This window comes from Scyliorhinus torazame, chromosome 11, assembly GCF_047496885.1.
Source record: "Scyliorhinus torazame isolate Kashiwa2021f chromosome 11, sScyTor2.1, whole genome shotgun sequence".
NCBI lineage: Eukaryota > Metazoa > Chordata > Chondrichthyes > Carcharhiniformes > Scyliorhinidae > Scyliorhinus > Scyliorhinus torazame.
The window spans coordinates 165,928,266-165,949,871 of record NC_092717.1 but is presented as its reverse complement, the minus strand read 5'-3'; the positions used below and the strand labels follow the sequence as shown (position 1 = coordinate 165,949,871).

Here is a 21,606-nt window from a genome sequence, read left to right as displayed (position 1 = left end):
ATTGCTCTGGCCTGGATAACCAGCTCTGAAATTGAGTCAATTGCATATAGATTTTCTGAACTTAGTACAAATGTGACCTCTTCCTGTTTGTAAATTTTCAAACTTTATGACAGGAAATATGGTGTCATATGACTGTGGATCCTTGATCAATTTCAGGGCGTTTCTGTATTTTTTTGATTTGGGTAGTTTGTGCGGCTAGGGTGCCAGAGAGGCTATGTGGATTCGACCAAGGGACAGATGTTCATGGGATGTGGGCGTCACTGGCTGGGTCAGCATTTTTGCCCATCCCTAATTGCCCTTGAACTGAGTGCCTTGCTTGCCCCATTTCAGAGGGCAGTTGAGAGTTAACTGCATCGCTGTGGATCTGGAGTCAGATATAGGACAGATCAGGTAAGGGTGGCAGATTTCCTTCCCTGAAGAACATTAGTGAACCAGATGGGTTTTTACAACAATCGACAATTAGACTTTTAATTCCAAGTTTTTCCTGAATTCAAATTTCAACATCTGCCATGCAGACCATGACTGTAGGTTTCTGGATTACTAGCCTAGTGATAATACCACGACACCATTGCCTCCCCTCCGCAAGATATAGCCAGTGCAGATCAACAACAAGCCATGGAGAGGGATTCTGAAAGGAAGAGGAACCTTATCATGATTGTCCATTTACATGTTTTTTTTAGTGTACTATCCACTTGGCAATCCCACTTCAAGTCAGCCTGAATATGTATCCCCAAAATTTTCAGGGCTTTCAACTCTGCCGGGGTTTAATTGCCTAACTTTAAGGAACATGTGCTCATGTTGACCAAAGTCTACGCACATGGCATTAAACTTAATAACTTTTGACTGCATACTATTTTCCCCGCACCATTAATTGAGGGTGTTGGGAGTTTCCTGAAACTCATTGACTCTCTATGGCTTCGACTCCACGACTGTCATGTCACCCATGTAGCTCCAGTATTTGAGACTAGGAAAGAGCATCATTACTAAGTTAGGTAAGATTAGGTAAATAATTGGTCCGAGCCGTGTGCTCTGAGGCACAGCCACTGTGCTAATTAAACACTATTTAAAAAGGTAGCCACAGTAACTGACACACTGAATGCAGTCAGTGAGGAAGCCTGAAATCCATTGAACAAGAATCTCATGCCATTTAACTTTATCAACTTATTAACCACAACTGTATGATCAATCCTTTCAAATGCTTTTGAACAATTGTTCTAATTTTGGTTGAGGTAATCCCCAGTTTATTGATGTTATTCACAACATCAATCAGCCAGTAAGTTGTCCATCTTCCAGCCTAGCTCCCAAACAGATGGCAGTCACGAAGAGGATTAACGCCTGACGGTAACCACGTCATCACTAACAATCCCACAATCTTAGGGAAGCAGCCTGTCTGGGCAATGGGGTATTGTTTCTCTCGTGTTGTTTCTTTGACAGTGTAACAATAATTGATTGTTTCCATTGACCTGGAGCTACTCCCTCAGCAAAGGAACCATTCAAGACATTGCAGAACAGGGCAGCACGTTAGCATTGTGGCTAGCACAATTGCTTCACAGCTCCAGGGTCCCAGGTTCAATTCCGGCTTGGGTCACTGTCTGTGCGGAGTCTGCACATCCTCCCTGTGTGTGCGTGGGTTTCCTCTGGGTGCTCCGGTTTCCTCCCACAGCCCAAAGATGTGCAGGTTAGGTGGATTGGCCATGATAAATTGCCCTTAGTGTCCAAAATTGCCCTTAGTGTTGGGTGGGGTTACTAGGTTATGGGGATAGGGTGGAGGTGTTGACCTTGGGTAGGGTGCACTTTCCAAGAGCCGGTGCAGACTCGATGGGCCGAATGGCCTCCTTCTGCACTGTAAATTCTATGAATTCTATGAAGAACACTAAACAAGTAGGTGAAGACTTGGATAAACTTGGCTGGAACTCCATCTGGAGCAGCTGACTTTCCAGGTTTAACTCTCAGTAGCTCTTGGGAGAATTCCCACGATTGGATCAGAGGAGGCCTCCTCACCGGTCAAAATGTCAGCAATTGGAAACGTCCAGAGATCTCATCACCAGCAACATCTACAAAGCGTTTATTAATGATGTTGGTGCTGGAAAATGGATGGGACTAATCTCTATTAGGAACAGCAATGATCTGAAAGTACTGGGAAGATTATGTCATCAGTTTAATATGTTGATACCATGACGACGGATTATCCTTTTTCAACTGCATTACCCAGTCATGATAGAAGTGTGCTTCTACATTCGCAGTAGCATGTTAGACCAGTCATTTTCAAAATCGGGGTCGCGACCCACGGGTGGGTCGTGGGCGGGTGTTGGGAGGGTCGCGGAGCCATGCATCGCGGCATTTCCGATCGCGGGAATTAATGCCCAATGGATGCAGCAGCCGGCTTTTAAAAGTACCGGCTGCGATCGTTTTTTTAAAATGACGCCTACGACAGACTTTCAGAATGGCAGCTGTGCTGCGCTAGCGTGCCCGCTCATTAGTGCGCAGACCCGGAGCCCAGTGAGAAAGACCGCCTCCTCCTGATGTCAGCACTCTGGCCCGGGAGAAGATTTTTTTTTTCATTCAATGCAGTCCTCCTGCCTAAAGTGACGACAAAGAGCAAGTCACGCGCCCCGAACACTGACAACATGTGCTCTGGGTGCGATTGCGATTCCTCCATTTCGTAAGCAGCAAACAAGCAACAGGACTGTAGAAATTAGAATGGATTGTTTTGTAATAAGGAAGCGAGGGCCAGAGACACAAACAGGCCAGGATCTCACAACTAAACTTACTGGAGAGAGTGGCTCAGGAGATCCACAGCAGGACAAAGCAGTGCTGGTGTAAGCTGTTCAGGAGGGTCCACAAAAGGACAAAGCAGTGTTGGTGTGAGCTCTAGGGCCTCTGCTGAACAGCCCATTAAGAAGAAACTGAAATCAGGCACAAAGCAGTATAAAGATGATTTTTTTTAAGGAATGGCTTTATTAATTGTGCCAATGCAATCAGGATGCTGAGCCCATGTGTGTTATATGCAGGGAAGTACTGGCAAATGAAAGTTTAAAACCCTCAAAACTTCAAACGCATTTGAAGACTAACCATGGTGTGTTTGAGGACAAACCTCTTGATTTTTTTCAAAGGATTCAGCAGGAATTTTAATCGTCAGCTGAAGTCCTCAGCAGGAACGTTACATTGAACGACAAAGTACAATTAACCACTTACATGGTAGCTTACCGTGTAGCTAAAGATAAAATGTCCGATACTGTAGCCAGAGAGATTAATTCTGCAGCAATAGACATAGTTTGTACGATCCTAAATGAGAGGTTAGCTGAAAAAGTGAAATGCATCCCAGTTAGTGATAACACATTGACTTGCCAAATTTGTGATATTGATGACCATTTGGAAGCCCAGCTTATTTCTCGTTTGAACTCAGACAGGAGTTCGCAATACAACTGGATGAAAGTACAGGCGTTTCAGATTGTGCAACCTTGATAGTTTACGTTACGTATGTTTGGCACAATGAATTTGTTGAGGATTTGCTGTGCTACCTGACATTACCAACCCCATGACTGCCGCAGACATTTTTGAAGTTTTGAATAGTTTGAGGTTGGAAAGTGTGGGCTCGACTTCGTTCATTGCAGAGGAATCACAAGTGATGGAGCAGCCAACATGACTGGAAAAAACAGCGGACTTATAATACGGATTAAGGAGCAGCTGGTCATGACATTGTTCAGAATCATTGTTCTATTCTCCATGAGGCATTGGCACCAAAAGGAATTTCATCCAATATTGAAGTGGTGTTGAAAGGAATTGTGAAAATTGTAAATTTCGTGAAATGCAACGCACTCAATACCAGACATTTTGAGACTTTGTATTCCAATGTGGGCCAAGCACACACATCCATTATTCCATACAGAAGTATGTTGGCTGTCAAGGGGTTGGGTGCTTGTCAGAGTTTACAAACTGAGGTATCAAATCCACGCTTTACTCCTCGACAAATCATCCCCTCTGGCTGATTCATTTGCTGATGAAACTTGAATGCTAACTTTGTCTTACCTTTTCAATCCTAAATGAACTGAACCACCAATTGCAAGGGAAGGATGATGATTGTTTTCGGCATCGTGAAGAAATCAAAACTTTCCAAAAGTCATTGAAAGTTTGGCAATTGCGAGTGCAAAGCCAAAATTACTACATGTTCCCGATACTGTTACAACACATTGAAGAAAACAGTGTTAGTAAGGGAACTGTCACTGGACTGCAAAACTTATTCAGTCGCATCGAGCTGAGCTGATCAACAGTTTTTTTCGCTACTTTCCAGAGAAGTTTCAGATTTTGAGAGGGAAGAGGTGGGTGAAAAATCCCGTTGAGTTTGAGACCCCAGAATCAGTTTTAACTTGCAGCTGACTCCAAATGAAGAAACTGAACGTCTGCGCTCAGCTGTGACAGCATATTAAAAACATGGCACAAGTCAATGAAGCTGTCAGCATTCTGGAGTAGCGTCTCCGTGGAATATCCAGAGCTGGGTAAAACAAACATTTTGTTGCTTTTACCCTTCACAACGACCTACATGTGCGACGTTGTATTTTACGTCCTCACAAAGATGAAGACAGCACAAAGGAATCAACTGAATCCTGCACTCGATATGCGCATAGCCCTCTCCTCCTGTGAACCTGCTTGGAGTGAGATCTTGAGGACCAAGCAGGCTCACCTCTCACATTAAGGGTAAGAGAAAAAGGTGGGTAACGAAGGTCGGCCGTCATGGGTCGCGATGGTCCGTCGGCATGGGTCATGAAGGATGGCTGGTTGGCAAAAATGTGTGCCGGGCAAAATAATTTGAAAAATACTGTGCTAGACCTTGTTTTGGTGCTCATTTTATTGCTCGGAGCCCCCACTGAGAAAAAGTTTATGATATTTGCAGATAAGTGACTTCACTCTGGGGGTGATTCAAGCTTTGTCACTTTGATGAATTGAAACACTTCGAGAATGGGTGTTTAATGCTGAGAACATGGAGGTGTAAAAGGTGTCATATTTACTAGAAGCGGCAGAAGAATTGAGTACTTCAAGCCAAGAGTGGGAAGATATACAGCAGCTGAAAGCTTGGGAATCAGAGTCACTCATCAGTCTCACAAAGTGACTTATGGATGCATTGAGGCAATGTCCAGTTGGCATTTGAGGAGATCATGAGACAATTATGGTCACTGTTAACAAGAGGCCACACAATCTAACTTTCTAACGTGGACACAGGTTGTTTGAATTCTTATTCAAAACAACATTGATTCTTGTAGGTTTATATAATAGCTGTTGAACGGCAATACTTCTACAAATCAGGTTGGCATTCACTTGATTTAATTGCCCAATGATGACAAATCCTCCTTTTTGGTGGCCAGATCTGGTTTCATTGACAGTCAGGATTAGGTGCCCAATTGCAAACAGTGGGTGAGCACATAGCAGTGATGTAGATTCCTGAGACATCTCTGGGCAAATGAAGTGGGTTTTGACGGACCCACATTACCTCAAGATCAGCTGGAGCTGTGATGTTAATGGGTGAGGTTGGATTAAATTCCTATTTAGCATATATCAGCGGATACTTTCACCACTTTTTCAATTTGAGCAGCACCTTGAGAAATTATGAAACCCACCATTGAAAAATAATTAACTGATTCACTGCTAAACCAGGATTCACTGATGAATAAGCGAGGATCCCATGGCCCGTCCCTTTCCACGCGCCTTGCATCCAAAGGTCGATGCAGAGTTGGACTGCTTGGAGAATCTGGGGATCACAAGACAAGTACAATTTTCTGACTGGGTGGCGCCGGTCATACCAATAATGAAGCCCGAAGGGTTGGTGCATCTCTGCAAGGATTATAAAATGACAGTAAACCGGGTTTCACGCTTAGACCCATATCCAGTCCCCTGGATCGAGGACCAGTATGCCAAGCTTAGAGGTGGGCTTACATTCCCCAAGCTAGATATGGGCCATGTGTGTCTCCAGCTGGTCCTGGCCCCCAAGATGATTTTTCACCATCAACATGTATTGGGGGCTCTATGAGTATAACTGGCTACCATCTGGTGTCTCCTTAGCGTACGTAATATTTCAGAGGATCATGGAAATAATTTTGAACATGGCGGCCTACTTAGGCGATGTGTTGATAACCGGTTCATCCGACCAGGAGCACCTCCGCAACTTGGGAGAAGTGCTGCAATGCTTTGAGATGCCTGGCGTCTGCCTTTGTGTTTTCAATGCAGCCGAAGTGGTACCACGTGGACCGCCACAATCTGCACCCATGGGAGAGAAGGTTCAGGCCATCCGGCACGCCCATCTGCCAGGGGGACCAGTGGAACTTGGGGCTTTCCTGGGGTTGGTCAATCGTTCTGGAATGTTCCTCCCCGAGTTGGCCATGACAATTGCTCCCCTCCATAGACTACTGAAGAAAGGACAAATCTGGGCCCGGGGCGCCGAGCAACAGGCAGTGATTGCCACAGTAAATCAGCAGATTTCCTCTTTAAGACTGCTTACTCATTTTGGCCACTCTAGGCCACTAATATTGACCTGCGAGACATCCCTTATGGCGTCAGGGCAGTGCTAACCCACAAAATGGAAGATGTTTCCAAGTGACCTATTGAGTTTGCTTATAAGACATTGGCTAATACGGAGAAGTAGTACACGCAAGTGGAGAAAGAAGGACTGGCAGAGGTATTCAGCGTAAATAGATTCTACCAGTATGTCTACAGGCACCACTTCACCATCCTGAGGGACCAAAAGCCCCTTCTGGGGCTCCTCAAGGAGGACTCCCATAGACTCCGCCCTCGTCTGCTGCTGGGCGCTATTACTGACAGACTTACCTCATCGTTCCGGGGCGCGCATACCCCCCGCGGACACTTTGAGCCACCTACCACTACCCACTACACCAACTTCTCCCGCACGGCCGATGATGTACTAGCTGCCCTCCATTTCATGGACTCACTCCCAGTCACGGCATCTCGCATTCATGGCTGGACCCAGACCAACCCGTGTCAGGCACATGGTGCAATACGGGGCCCAACACTGGACTCCACCTGAGGTCCAGCCACATCAAATGACCTCCAGGTCATTTATAAAAATGACAATCAGCAGTGGCCCCAAAACAGATCCTTGTGGTAAACCACTAGTAACTGGACTCCAGTCTGAACATTTCCCATCAACCACCACCCTTTGTCTTCTTCCAGCTAGCCAATTTCTGATCCAAACTGCTAAATCACCCTGAATCCCATGCCTCCGTATTTTCTGCAGTAGCCTACCATGAGGAACCTTATCAAACGCTTTACTGAAATCCATATACACCACATCAACTGCTTTACCCTCATCCACCTGTTTGGTCACCTTCTCAAAGAACTCTATAAGGTTTGTGAGGCACGACGTACCCTTCACAAAACCGTGTTGACTATCTCTAATCAAATTATTCCTTTCCAGATGATTATACATCCTATCTCTTATAAACCTTTCCAAGATTTTTCCCACAACAGAAGTAAGGCTCACTGGTCTATAGTTACCGGAGTTATCTCTACTCCCCTTCTTGAACAAGGGGACAACATTTGCTATCCTCCAGTCTTCTGGCACTATTCCTGTAGACAAAGATGACTTAAAGATCAAGGCCAAAGGCTCAGCAATCTCCTCCCTAGCTTCCCAGAGAATCCTAGGATAAATCCCTTCCGGCCCAGGTGACTTATCTATTTTCACACTTTCCAGAATTGCTAACACCTCCTCCTTATGAACCTCAAGCCCTTCTAGTCTAGTAGCCTGAATCTCAGTATTCTCCTCGACAACATTGTCTTTTTCCTGTGTGAATACTGACGAAAAATATTCATTTAGCACCTCTCCTATCTCCTCGGACTCCAAGCACAACTTCCCACTACTGTCCTTGACTGGCCCTACTCTTACCCTAGTCATTCTTTTATTCCTGACATATCTATAGAAAGCTTTAGGGTTATCCTTGATCCTACCTGCCAAAGACTTCTCATGTCCCCTCCTGGCTCTTCTTAGCTCTCTCTTTAGGTCCTTCCTAGCTAACTTGTAACTCTCGAGCACCCTAACTGAACCTTCATGTCTCATCTTTACATAAGTCTCCTTCTTCCTCTTGACAAGTGTTTCGACTGCTTTAGTAAACCACGGTTCCCTCACTCAACCACTTCCTCCCTGCCTGACAGGTACATACTTATCAAGGACATGCAGTAGCTGTTCCTTGAACAAGCTCCACATTTCCATTGTGCCCATCCCCTGCAGTTTTCCTCTCCATCCGATGTATCCTAAGTCTTGCCTCATCGCATCATAATTGCCTTTCCCCCAGATATAACTCTTGCCCTGCGGGATATACCTATCCCTTTCCATCACTAAAGTAAACGTAATCGAATTGTGGTCACTATCACCAAAGTGCTACCTCCAAATCTAACACCTGTCCTGGTTAATTACCCAGTACCAAATCCAATATGGCCTTGCCTCTCGTTGGCCTATCTACATACTGTGTCAGGAAACCCTAATGTACTCGAACTGCAGCGTTTCCAGTCAATATTTGGAAAGTTAAAGTCCCCCATAACAACTACCCTGTTGCTTTCGCTCCTATCCAGAATCATCTTTGCAGTCCTCTCCTCTACATCTCTGGAACTTTTCAGAGGCCTATAGAAAACCCCTAACAGGGTGACCTCTCCTTTCCTGTTTCTAACCTCAGCCCATACTACCTCAGTAGACGAGTCCTCATCAAACGTCCTTTCTGCCACTTTAATACTGTCCTTGACTAACAATGCCACCCCTCCCTCTCTTTTACCACCTTCCCTGAGCTTACTGAAATATCTAAATCCCGGCACCTGCAACAACCATTCCTGTCCCTGATCTATCCATGTCTCCGAAATGGCCACAACATCGAAGTCCCAGGTACTAACCCATGCCGCAAGTTCACCCATCTTATTCCGGATGCTCCTGGCATTGAAGAAGACACACTTTAAACCACATTCCTGCCTGCCGGTACACTCCTGCACCTTTGAAACCCTACTCATGACCTCACTACTCCCAACCTCCTGTATACTGGAGCTACAGTTCAGGTTCCCAACCCCCTGCTGAACTAGTTTAAACCCTCCCGAAGAGCATTAGCAAACTTCCCCCCTCAGAATATTGGTACCCCTCTGGTCCAGGTGCAGACCATCCCGTTTGTAGAGGTCCCACCGACCCCAGAATGAGCCCCAATTATCCAGAAATCTGAAACCCTCCCTCCTGCAACATCCCTGTAGCCACGTGTTCAACTCATCTCTCTCCCTATTCCTCATCTCGCTATCACGTGGCACGGGTAACAACCCAGAGATAATGACTCTGTTTGTCCTAGATCTAAGTTTCCACCCTAGCTCCCTGAATTCCTGCCTTACATCCCCATCCCTTTTCCTACCTATGTCATTGGTACCTATGTGGACTACGACTTGGGGCTGCTCCCCCTCCCCCTTGAGGATCCCGAAAACACGATCCGAGACATCACGCACCCTGGCACCTGGGAGGCAACACACCAACCGTGAGTCTCTCTCGTTCCCACAGAATCTCCTATCTATCCCCCTAACTATGGAGTCTCCAATGACTAATGCTCTACTCCTCTCCCCCCTTCCCTTCTGAGTAACAGGGACAGACTCTGTGCCAGAGACCTGTACCCCATGGCTTAACCCTGGTAAGTCCCCCCCCTCAACAGTATCCAAAGCGGTATATTTGTTACTAAGGGGAACGGCCACAGGGGGATCCCTGTACTGACTGCTTTCTCCCAGCCCCTCTCACCGTCACCCATCTATCTTTATTCTTCGGAGTAACTACATCCCTGAAGCTTCTATCTATGACCAACTCTGCCTCCCGAATGATCCGAAGTTCATCCACCTCCAGCTCCAGTTCCCTAACACGGTTTCTGAGGAGCTGGAGATGGTTCCTGAAGATTCATTAAGTAATGCACTGTTCAGCAATTCTGGGGGCTTTAAAGGGGTTCCTTTAACTAGAAACCATTCATTTGGCAGATAGCGACATGCCTGCTCTCTGTGGTTGGTTGGAAAACCTGGAAGTATGATGCTAATACCATAGCTGAGTTAAAGAGCCATGGCAAGTCTGTTTCATTTACAAACCGGTTCCCAACCCTCTGCCTGTGTGCCCTGCTGCATGTGGGTCTGGTAGATTAAAATTCCACCCAGTGGGCGGGATTTCCCACCCCTCGGCTTTTTTTGCAAGGGTAGTGGCGGCCCGCCATTGGCTGAAGGTGATCAGCGGGTCCGGAAGATCCCTCCGACAGGAACAGTGAGAACGTTTTGGCCAGTGTCTTCATTATATTTTGCTTTCTATTGCGCCTTTTACTTTGTATTTTACTTTTGTCCTTCTAATTTTATTTGAAATTAGTTACAACTTTAGACTAGAATTCGTTCATCCAAAAGAATTGAACAGGATTGCCACCTAGAGTTTCTGTCTGCTCAATTGCTGCTCAGCATTTATGCAATATGTTTCCGGAACCTGACATTAAACAGAAACTGTGAAAGTCATTTTAAGAAATCTGTGGAATTGTGAAAATAAATGTATGACTAACTACGGGGACCATGACATAATTTTTTTGTCTCAGTGACAGTGTTGTCAGTGCAGTCAAAAACCATCCAGTTTTAATCCAGTGTAACACCTCTACCCTCATTACAGTGTTCACACCTTTTGGATTATGGTAGTAATTTATGTAACAACAAAACATTTTTAATATTTACTGAGGAACTGAAGGAACATATGCAATTTATAATCTGAAATGTATTTTAATTCTGCTCCAACTGGCTTTCTAGGTCGGAAATATTATGAAAGGTACCTTTTTAGTTCTTTGGAGATTACAGAATCAACTGACATCAATATCTGATTTCATAACACATAGATGGCAAACATTGCAAGGTGATAAATTATTTAGAGAGTTATGTAGTACAAGATTTTCTGCACATCGGATTTTCAGAACCTTTGCACAGGGAAGAGAACTGATATTGCCTTATTAGGTTTTCTTCACTACAGAGGCAGCACGGTGGCGCAGTGGTTAGCACTGCAGCCTCATGGCACCGAGGACCCGGGTTCGAATCCTGGCTCTGGGTCACTGGCCGTGTGGAGTTTTCACATTTTCCCCTTGTTTGCGTGGGTTTCGCCCCCACAACCCAAAGATGTGCAGGGTAGGCGGATTGGCCATGCTGAATTGCCCTTAGTGTCCAAAAAGGTGAAGTGGGGTTACTGGGTTACGGGGCTAGGGTGGAGGTGTGGGCTTGGTTAGGGTGCTCTTTCCAAGGGCCGCTGAAGACTCAATGGGCCGAATGGACTCCTTCTGCGCTGTAAATTCTGCACTGTAAATTCTATGATTCTATGATTCTAAAGGCTTCACATAATTGAACACTTGACTGCTGACGAAAGAGCAAAAAACATAAAAGCTGGTTATCCTCAAGCTAATAAATTTGAAAGTGAGTATGCGCTCATCACAATAAGGAATTCAGCTGCCCCAGTTCGAGGATGTATCTACTCAAAGTTGAGGGTTTCTGCTATGGGTCTTCATGTGACTGAACAACAAGCTGATTCACAATCCGCAGATCTGTGGACACATCAGGTAGTGGGATTCAGAATGCAGGATGTTTTTCCTTTTCGTCTCTTCTGGACAATCGGTCACAAGCTGCACCCTATCATTATTAATCAATGCCGCTGCACTTCAGTGAGAGCTTCAGAGAATTTCTGAAGCGTTTAATTTGTCCGTTCCTGGAACACTGGCCTTTTGAGAGTTGGGGAAACCGGGTCTGTTGGGGCATCTGGACACAATGTCCAGCCCATTGAAGACGATATTGAAGGAGTTTCGCCTGAATGCTTGTCCAACTGGCTTCAAGAAGGACATTAGCATTTGTTCAATGATCCTCCCATTGATTCTGGAGGAATTATTTTGTTTATTCATTTTTACGGGATGTGGACCTAGACCAATATTTATTGCCCATCTCTAGCCGAGCCTTGCTGATGATATTTCTCTAGCACTCCTATGTGTCGCTGATACACAGTCCAGGTCTCACTGCAGTGCAAGATTATGGTGATGGAAACTGTTGTGTACTGTGCTGAAGTCTTTCTTGTCAAACATTTGCAGCTGTAGTTTCTAGAGGGCTGAACAGTTGTAGCTGATACAGTGTTGGATTTCCTCGTCAATGGTGGCCTTTGAGAGAGGTGGCTGCTAAGATCTGGGAAATGTTCAGCGTATTCCAGAGTCTCTTCAACATATAAGAGAGGTAGGATATTTGGCTGACTAGGTATGGAGTGATGTATGAGTTTTGTTTTGGCAACATTGAAGGACAGATTAGTTTTTTTTATACAGAATTGAAGAGTGACTTGCAACTCTGGCGCAGAGCTGGAAAGACTCTGCAGCCATCCGGAAACTGTAGATAATGTATGCCTATGGTGGGGTAATAGGAACAAAAATAGGCCATTCAGCCCTTTAAGCCTGCTCCACCATTCCATAAAATCATAAAATCATGGCTGCTCTGATTGTGGTCTCAGCTGCCCCCAGAACCTTGGACTCCCTTGTCTATCAAAAATGTGTCTAACTCAGCCCTGAATAAATTCAATGCCACAGCTTCAACTGTTTCTGGGGGAGAATTACACAAACCAATTACCCTTTGGAGAAAAACAATTCTCCACATCGCTGACTTTAAAGGGAAAACACTTATTTTTAAACTATGTCCTATGGTTTTAGTTTCTGATACAAGAGGAAATACTCTTTGGATATCCACCCTGTCAAGTCTGCTCAGTGTCTCATATGTTTCAATAAGATCAGCTCACATTCTTCTAAAATCCAATGGCCCAAACTGTTCAACATTCTTTCAGAAGACAACCCCTTTATCCCAAGAATGAGTCGAGTCAACTTTCTCTGAATTGTTTCTAAATCTAATTTAAATAATAATAATCTTTATAAGTGTCACAAGTAGGCTTACATTAACACTGCAATGAAGTTAGTGTGAAAATTCCCAAGTCGCCACACTAAGGCGCCTGTTCGGCTACACAGAGGGAGAATTCAGGATGTCCAATTCACCTAACAAGCACGTCTTTCGGGACTTGTGGGAGGAAACCGGAGCACCCGGAGGAAATCCACGCAGACACTGGGAGAACGTTCAGACTCTGCACAGACAGTGACCCAAGCCGGAATTCGAACCCGGGACCCTGGCGCTGTGAAGTAACAGTGCTAACCACTGTGCTACCATGCCGCCCAATACTGCACACAGTACTCCAGATGTGGTCTCACCAAGGCCTTGTGCTGCTGCAATAAAACTTCCTCACTTTTATATTCCAGTCCTGTTGCAATATATATTGCATTCGCCTCCCTAATCACTTGTACCTGCAAACTAACTTATGTGATTCATGTACCAGGGCACCCAGATCACTTTATGCCACTGAATTATACAATCTTTCTCCATGTGGATAGTGTGCTGCCTTTCTATTCTATGTGAACCAAGTTACACTCCAACTGCCAATTTTTTGTCCACTCACTCAACTTACCAGTATCCCTTTGAAGACACTCACCTCTTCTTGACCATTTACTTTCCTGCCTATCCTGGTGTCACTGACAAATTTAGCTCCCATACATTTGGTCCCTTCATCCAAGTTATTGATACAGGATTGTAAATAGTTGAGGACCAGGCACTGATCCCGATGGCACTCCACTAGATATGGCACTAGTTATGGCTTGTCAATCAAAAAAGGACTGTTTAATCCCTACTCTTCTTGATAGCTAACCCTCCTTTATCCATGCTAATATGTCATCCCCTACAACACATGATCAGTTTAGTTTTGGCAAGGAGGCAACTGAGCTTAAAGCACTTTTCAACTCGGCAGTATTTAATGTTGTCATTAGAAGGCAGTTGATCTTTGATTCCTGAAGTCGGGGGAGGGGGGTTATTTTTCCTCCTAAGCCCATAGGATATATCCATTAAGTCTCTCAAGGCCACAGTCTTTGTTATTTGTCATCTGTTTCACTTGATGCAGTGGTTCACTGTTGATTCGCCCATGGATTCTACCACAGAGTACTGGAGAGTATCTGCTGACATTATGGATTCCTGGTTGTTCAAAGTATTATTTCCAACGTGGATGGGTGTTATTGTTATCTCGAAGAAGAGAAACACCATCCTGCGAACGAAGGTGATTTTGTCCATTTGAACTTGGTCTATAGATGGCCATAATGGCTTCAAAAAAAAACTTTGTATATCATGATGGTCAGCATATTGTTGGAGTTCTTGGGCTTTCTCTTCTCACCACACGTCCTTCATCTTTGCGTGTTAGCCTTGAGCTGCTGCAAAAATGTTGCCTTATGAGATGTGATCTTGGGTTATTCTGCCAGGCAATGAAGAATATTCATTTTTGTTCTAGATCACATATTTCAGCATCATTTTCATTGAATTAGACCTGGCGTCAATGATGCTCGAAACCAATGATCTGTTCCCCCCCCCCCCCCCCCCCCCCACTCCCCACCCACTCCCTCCCCACCCCATCACACACCTCCTGCTCCTGAGGGTGGAATGAAATTGAAGCGGTACCTTATCAACAGAATTTCCCCCCATTGCGTCTGTTGAGTTTCTCAATTCCACAATCACGCTTTGCTTGATTTACTTGGGCAGCACGGTAGCACAGTGATTAGCACAATTGCTTCACAGCTCCAGGGTCCCAGGTTTGATTCCCGGCTTGGGTCACTGTCTGTGTGGAGTCTGCACGTTCTCCCCGTGTGTGCGTAGGTTTCCTCCGGGTGCTCCGGTTTCCTCCCACAGTCCAAAGATGTGCAGGTTAGGTGGATGGCCATGATAAATTATCTTTAGTGTCCAGAATTGCCCTCAGTGTCGGGTGGGGTTACTGGGTTATGGGGATAGGGTGAAGGGATGGGCTTGGGTAGGGTGTTCTTTCCAAGAGCCGGTGCAGAGTCGATGGGCCGAATGGCCTCCTTCTGCACTGTAAATTATATGATATAATTATATGATAAGCAACTGGGTTATGTGCATCACAAAATAGCTTTTTTAAAAATATATATTTTTATTCGATTTTAGCAAATTTTCAACAAACAGAAAAAAGAAAAGCATACAACACCCAGATCAACATCGTACACTTATATCGCGAATTCCCCGAATGTACAAACCCCCTCATGAAACAATAATAAACACATGCCTGAACCACCCCCCCCCCCCCGGGTTGCTGCTGCTGACCACCTCCTAACATTCCGCTAGAAAGTCTAGGAACGGTTGCCACCGCCTGAAGAACCCTTGCACAGACCCTCCCAAGGCAAACTTTACCCACTCCAATACTGTAGCAGAATCTTCCGCTGGGCTACCAGGGACGCAAAGGCCAGAATACCGGCCTCTTTCGCCTCCTGCACTACCGGCTCGTCCGATACCCCAAATAGTGCCAACCCCCAACTCGGCTTGACCCGGGTGTTCACCACCTTAGACACAGTCCTCGCAAAGCCCCTCCAAAACACATCCAGCGCCGGGCACGCCCAGAACATATGGGCGTGGTTTGCTGGACTCCCCGAGCACCTCCCACATCTGTCCTCTACCCCAAAAAACCTACTCAACCTCGCCCCTGTCATATGCGCTCTGTGAAGAATCTTAAATTGTATCAGGCTAAGCCTGGCGCAAGAGGAGGAAGAATTAACCCTACCCAGGGCATCAGCCCACAGACCCTCATCTATCTCCTCCCCAAGCTCCTCCTCCCATTTACCCTTTAGCTCCTCCACCGAGGTCTCCTCCTCTTCCTGCATCTCCTGATAGACCGCCGAGACCTTGCCTTCTCCAACCCACACCCCCGAGAGCACCCTATCTTGAATCTTACGTGCTGAACGCAGCGGAAATTCCCTCACCTGCCGTCTCACGAACGCCCTCACCTGCATGTACCTGAAGGCTTTTCCGGGGGGCAGCCCAAATTTCTCCTCCAGCGCCCCAAGGCTCGCAAACGTCCCATCTATAAACAGGTCCCCCATTCTTTTAATTCCTGCCCGATGCCAGCTCAGAAACCCCCCATCCATTCTCCACGGGACGAACCGATGGTTCTCTCGGATCGGGGACCAAACCGAGGCCTCTACCTCACCCCTGTGGTGCCTCCACTGCCCCCAAATCTTCAGAGTCGCCGCCACCATCGGACCCGTGGTGTACCTTGTCGGCGTGAGCGGCAGCTGTGCCGTCACCAGCGCTCTCAGACTCGTGCCCACACAGGACACCATCTCCAGCCTCTTCCACGCCGTCCCCTCCCCCTCCATTACCGACTTACAGATCATCGCCACATTGGCAGCCCAGTAGTACCCACATAGATTGGGCAACGCTAGCCCTCCTCTGTCCCCGTTACGCTCCAGAAACACCCTTTTTACCCTCGGGGTCTTATTCGCCCACACAAATCCCATGATGCTCCTGCTGACCCATTTAAAAAAGTCCTTAGGGATCAGGATGGGAAGGCACTGGAACACAAGAGGAACCTCGGAAGGACTGTCATTTTCACCGACTACACCCTACCCGCCAACAACAATGGCAACATATCCCACCTTTTAAACTCCTCCTCCATCTACTCCACCAGCCGCTTGTGTAGGGCCCCCCAGCTCCTGGCCACCTGGATCCCCAGATACCGAAAACTCCTTTCTGCCCTCTTCAGCAGAAGCTTGTCTATCTCCCTTCCCTGGTCCCCTGGGTGTATCACAAAGAGCTCACTCTTCCCTACGTTTATAAGCTTATATCCGGAAAGGTCCCCGAACTCCCTGAGAATCCGCATAACCTCCGGCATCCCCTCCACTGGGTCCGCCACATACAATAACAGGCCATCGGCATACAGCGACACCCGGTGTTCCTCTCCCCCCCCCCCCCCCCCCACCCCCCACCCCGAACCAGTCCCCTCCAGTTCTTGGACTCCCTCAGTGCCATGGCCAAAGGCTCAATTGCCAATGCGAACAACAAGGAGGATAGGGGACACCCCTGCCTCGCCCCCAGTACAGCCGAAAGTATTCCGACCTCCGCCGGTTCATGGCCACATTCGCCACCGGGGCTTCATAAAGTAGCCTAACCCAACTGATGAACCCCTCCCCGAACCCAAACCTCCTCAGCACTTCCCAAAGATACTCCCACTCCACCCTGTCGAAGGCCTTCACCGCGACCATAGCCGCCACTACCTCCGCTTCCCCCGCCACTGCAGGCATCATAATTACGTTAAGGAGCCTCCGCACATTGGTGTTCAACTGCCTACCCTTCACAAATCCCGTCTGGTCCTGGTCCTCGTGAATCACCCCCGGGACACAGTCCTCAATTCTGGTAGCCAGCACCTTCGCCAACAACTTCGCGATCTCATTGAGGAGCGAGATTGGCCTGTACGACACACACTGTAATGGGGCCTTGTCCCGCTTCAGGATCAGCGTGATCAGCGCCCTGGACATTGTCGGGGGCAGGGCCCCCCCCTCGCTCGCGTCATTGAAAGCCCTCACTAGTAGTGGGCCCAACAGGTCCATATAATTCTGATAGAATTCCACCGAGAACCCATCCGGCCCCGGGGCCTTCCCTGCCTGCATGCTCCCCAACCCCTTAACCAGCTCCTCCAGCCCAATCGATGCCCCTCGCCCAGCCACCTGCTGCTTCTCCACCCTCGGGAACCTCAGCCGATCCAAAAATCGGCGCATTCCCCCCCTCCCCGCCGAGGGCTCAGACCTATACAGCTCCTCATAAAAGTCCCTGAATACCCCATTTATTCCTACCGCACTCCACACCGTGTTCCCCCCTCTATTGCTAACTCCCCAAATCTCCCTCGCTGCCTCCCGCTTCCGAAGCCTTTGTGCCAACATCCGGCTCCCCATATTCGTACACCACCCCTTGCGCTTTCCTCCACTGCACCTCTGCCTTCCTGGTAGTCAACAGGTCGAATTCGGCCTGGAGGCTTCGTCGCTCCTTGAGTAATCCATCCTCGGGGACCTCTGCATACCTCCTATCCACCCTTAATATCTCCCCCACCAATCTCTCCCTCTCTCTCCTCTCCTTCCCTCCTTATGGGCCCTAGTGGAGATTAGCTCTCCCCTAACCACCGCCTTCAGCGCCTCCCAGACCACCCCCACCTGCACCTCCCCATTGTCGTTAGCCTCTAAATATCCTTCAATGCACCCCCAGATCCGCCTGCTCACCTCCTCATCCGCCAACAGTCCCACATCGAGGCGCCACATTGGGCGCTGGTCCCTCTCCTCCCCCAACTCCAGCTCCACCAAATGCGGGGCATGATCTGAGATAGCTATGGCCGAATATTCTGTGCCCTCCACCCTCGGGATTAGTGCGCTACTCATAATGAAGAAATCTATCCGGGAGTAGGCTTTATGGACGTTGGAAAAAAAGGAAAATTCCTTGGCCCCCGGCCTGGCAAACCTCCATGGGTCCACTCCCCCCATCTGGTCCATAAACCCCCTAAACACCTTGGCCGCCGCCGTCCTCTTACCCGTCCTCTTACCGTCATTGGAGCGGTCCAATGCTGGGTCCAACGCCGTGTTGAAGTCCCCCCGCCCCCCCCATTATCAAGCTCCCTGTCTCCAGGTCCGGAATCCGACCCAACATGCGCCTCATGAATCCGGCATCGTCCCAATTCGGGGCGTATACATTCACTCGTACCACCCGCACCCCCTGCAACTTACCACTCACCATCATGTACCGACCTCCATTATCTGCCACGATGTTCAGCGCCTCAAACGACATACGCTTCCCCACCAAGATCGCCACCCCTCGATTCTTCGCGACAACCCCGAGTGGAAAACCTGCCCTACCCACCCGTTTCTCAGCCTAACCTGATCTGTCACCTTCAAGTGCATCTCCTGGAGCATAACCACATCTGCCTTCAGTCCCTTCAGGTGCGCGAACACACGGGCCCTCTTGACTGACCCGTACAGGCCTCTCACATTTCAAGTTAGCAGCCGGATCAGGAGGCTTCCCGTCGACTAGCCATCTCCCTTTCTATGCCAGCCACATGCCCGTGCCTCCCGCACCCCCCATTCCCCCAGGCGGCAGACCCCCGCCCCGACTTTCTCTCCGAACTCCAGCTCCCCTTTGGCCAATGCAGCAGCAACCCAGTTCTCCCACCCCCCCCCAATCACAAAATAGCTTTGATAATTAGCAGCACGATGGCACAGTGGGTTAGCACTGCTGTCTCACGGGGCCGAGGGCACAGGTTCAATCCCGTCTCTGGGTCACTGTCCGTGTGGAGTTTGCACATTCTCCCCGTGTTTGCGTGGGTTTCGTCATAACAACCCAACGATGTGCGGGGTAGATGGATTGGCCACGCTAAATTGCCCCTTAATTGGAAGAAATGAATTGGGTACTCTAAATTTATTTTAAAAAACAAAATAGCTTCGATAATAACCACTGGTGCTGGTTACCCAGCTCTTCCTGCCCTCCTCATTGAAGGGGGCTATGTGGCGGTGACAGTCTAATGGTGAATAAAGATAAGGCAAAACGAGGCAGTTAATACATTATGGAGGAGAAAAATTCTGAGATTATTGTAATTTCTTCACAAATCTGTGAAATCATTTTTGAAAGGTTTGTAGCAATAAGAATTATATCTTGTGAATGAGTATAAAAAGCATGGTAAAATCATAACTTGTAGTAATAAAATGGTGCTGCAAGGCTATGTGATCTTGGTGTAGCAAATGAGTAAATAAGTTGTGAAAACTTCATATTAGCCTTCAATGCCTGAATTTGATATTAAGAAGCAGTTCTGCTTGCAAATTGTAGTGTCGAAATATCTCAGTTAAGAAATATTCAAAATTCTGTCATCACTTCATAAAACTGTTTTGACAGTGTAAAATTGGTGCATTAATGGAAATGAAACTCAGAAGAAGTGTATAATGTGGGATTGTATCCACACTACATATTTTTACATTATCACCCAAAGTCAAAATTGAAGTATTGAAAGGCAGCAATTTGAATGTAAATCCCTTCTCAATGTTTTCTATTCAGAATAAATCTTGCTTGAGATTTTTCAACACTAAGAGATTTTAAGGCACAAAATTACAGTTTAGTAGGGGTTGTCATTTGTCGCAGGAGCTTCAACTTATACTTACATGATTGACGCATTATTTAGCATATCTTTTGTAAGGATTCGTAACAAGCAAAATACTCTGTCAAAATGGAGTAAGAACAGAAATAGTGGAAATATATAGAAAGACACTGCAAAGAGTAAAGGATGATCAATGTTACACGTTGCATCTGAAATGAAAACTGAAAGATGATCAAGCATTTTAATAGGAAAAATGAAATGAGAAAGATCGCGACATTCGGAGTTCTGTTGAAAGGTCTTTGACCTGAAACATTACCTTCCGTTTCTGTCTCTCCACAGGTGCAAGCCAGACCAGCATTTTCAGTCCTCGCATGAGAAATACTCTGTGCCGAGAAAGCAATTAGCGTGTTAAATAACTTACGGCTTCTTTTATAGTAAACTGTGTTTCGAATATTTCCTATTCTTCAGGTGATTTTAAACTAACCTGCCCCAAGCAAACAGGTATTGAGTAGGTCACCCGTTTAACATCCCGCCCAATTTTACTTTCCATGTGTAAATGTACACAAATCTATAGAGAGCATACAAATTCCAAAGAAAAACACATTTAACCAGTGAACTGTCTAATTGCAGGACCATTGGTTTTGGCGTGTTCGAAACAATAGAGTTTTGGATGGTTACCCCATGCAAATTGCTTATTTCTGGAGGGGCTTGCCTTCAAACATTGATGCAGTCTATGAACGGCCTGACGGGAAGTTTGTGTTCTTTAAAGGTAAGTGTGAATTTTTGTTACCAGAACAAAAAATGATTGTGCTGTCTACAATGCAAAGGAACTGTTCCTTTTTTTAATGTTGAAGACTCCAGGAAGATTTTCCTTTTTAGTATCTGTTTAGTATTTAATTTTAGATTGGTCCCATTTTAACAGTTTATTTGATGATGAAAGTTGAACTTTAATATCCGAAACATAATTCATTTAACAAATTTGCTGAATAAAAGTTATATTAGCTTTGTCCTGCTATCGTAAAAGATGTTCATCTACATGTGTATGATGAAGTGGGGTATTGAAAATCAAATAGACTATAGCCAGTTGATTGATTTCTAGAATTGGAATTTATCAAACTATTGATTCTTTTAGTTGGCCCTTGTTGCTACATCCATTGAATTTATATTCAGAACTGAACCTTACGTAAAACTAATGTATTGCATCATCTTATTAAGTACTACAATCAGGAAAAGTGACAATTTCTTTCAGTTGGCTCAGTGGCTTAATGCATGAAATATGATGATATCATGCAATAGACTTGTCTTTAGATACAAGCATTAAATTGAGATCTGTACTCTGAGGTGAACATAGAAAATTTCACAACGCTATTCAAAGAAAATGCTGATATTCTGCCATTATTTCAGCCAAGTCTCATTTCAAGAATTCAGGAACCTGAAAGCATGAAATGTTCCAATCTGGCAGCAGGACACCTGGAAGGCAGCCAATTGTGAAGGACCTTAAGTGATCCATTCAAGGGATGTGTATGTGTGTGTGTAAGCACTGGAAGTAAATGGAATCGTCACTTTGAGGAGCAGGCAGCATTTTTGCAATGCTTATAGAGTTTTAATTTTAGAATTTT

At 46.3% G+C, this 21,606-nt stretch overlaps 1 protein-coding gene across 4 annotated transcripts in view; it reads left to right on the top strand.

Annotated features, from left to right (window-relative positions):
• LOC140385628 (matrix metalloproteinase-16-like) overlaps positions 1-21,606 on the top strand; it is a 374,928-nt gene that overhangs the window by 285,686 nt on the left and 67,636 nt on the right. For all 4 annotated transcript variants that reach the window (XM_072467962.1, XM_072467961.1, XM_072467964.1 and 1 more), the window contains one exon: positions 20,618-20,756. In XM_072467962.1, coding sequence (XP_072324063.1) covers positions 20,618-20,756 — 139 coding nt within the window. The remainder of the gene's footprint in view (positions 1-20,617; positions 20,757-21,606) is intronic.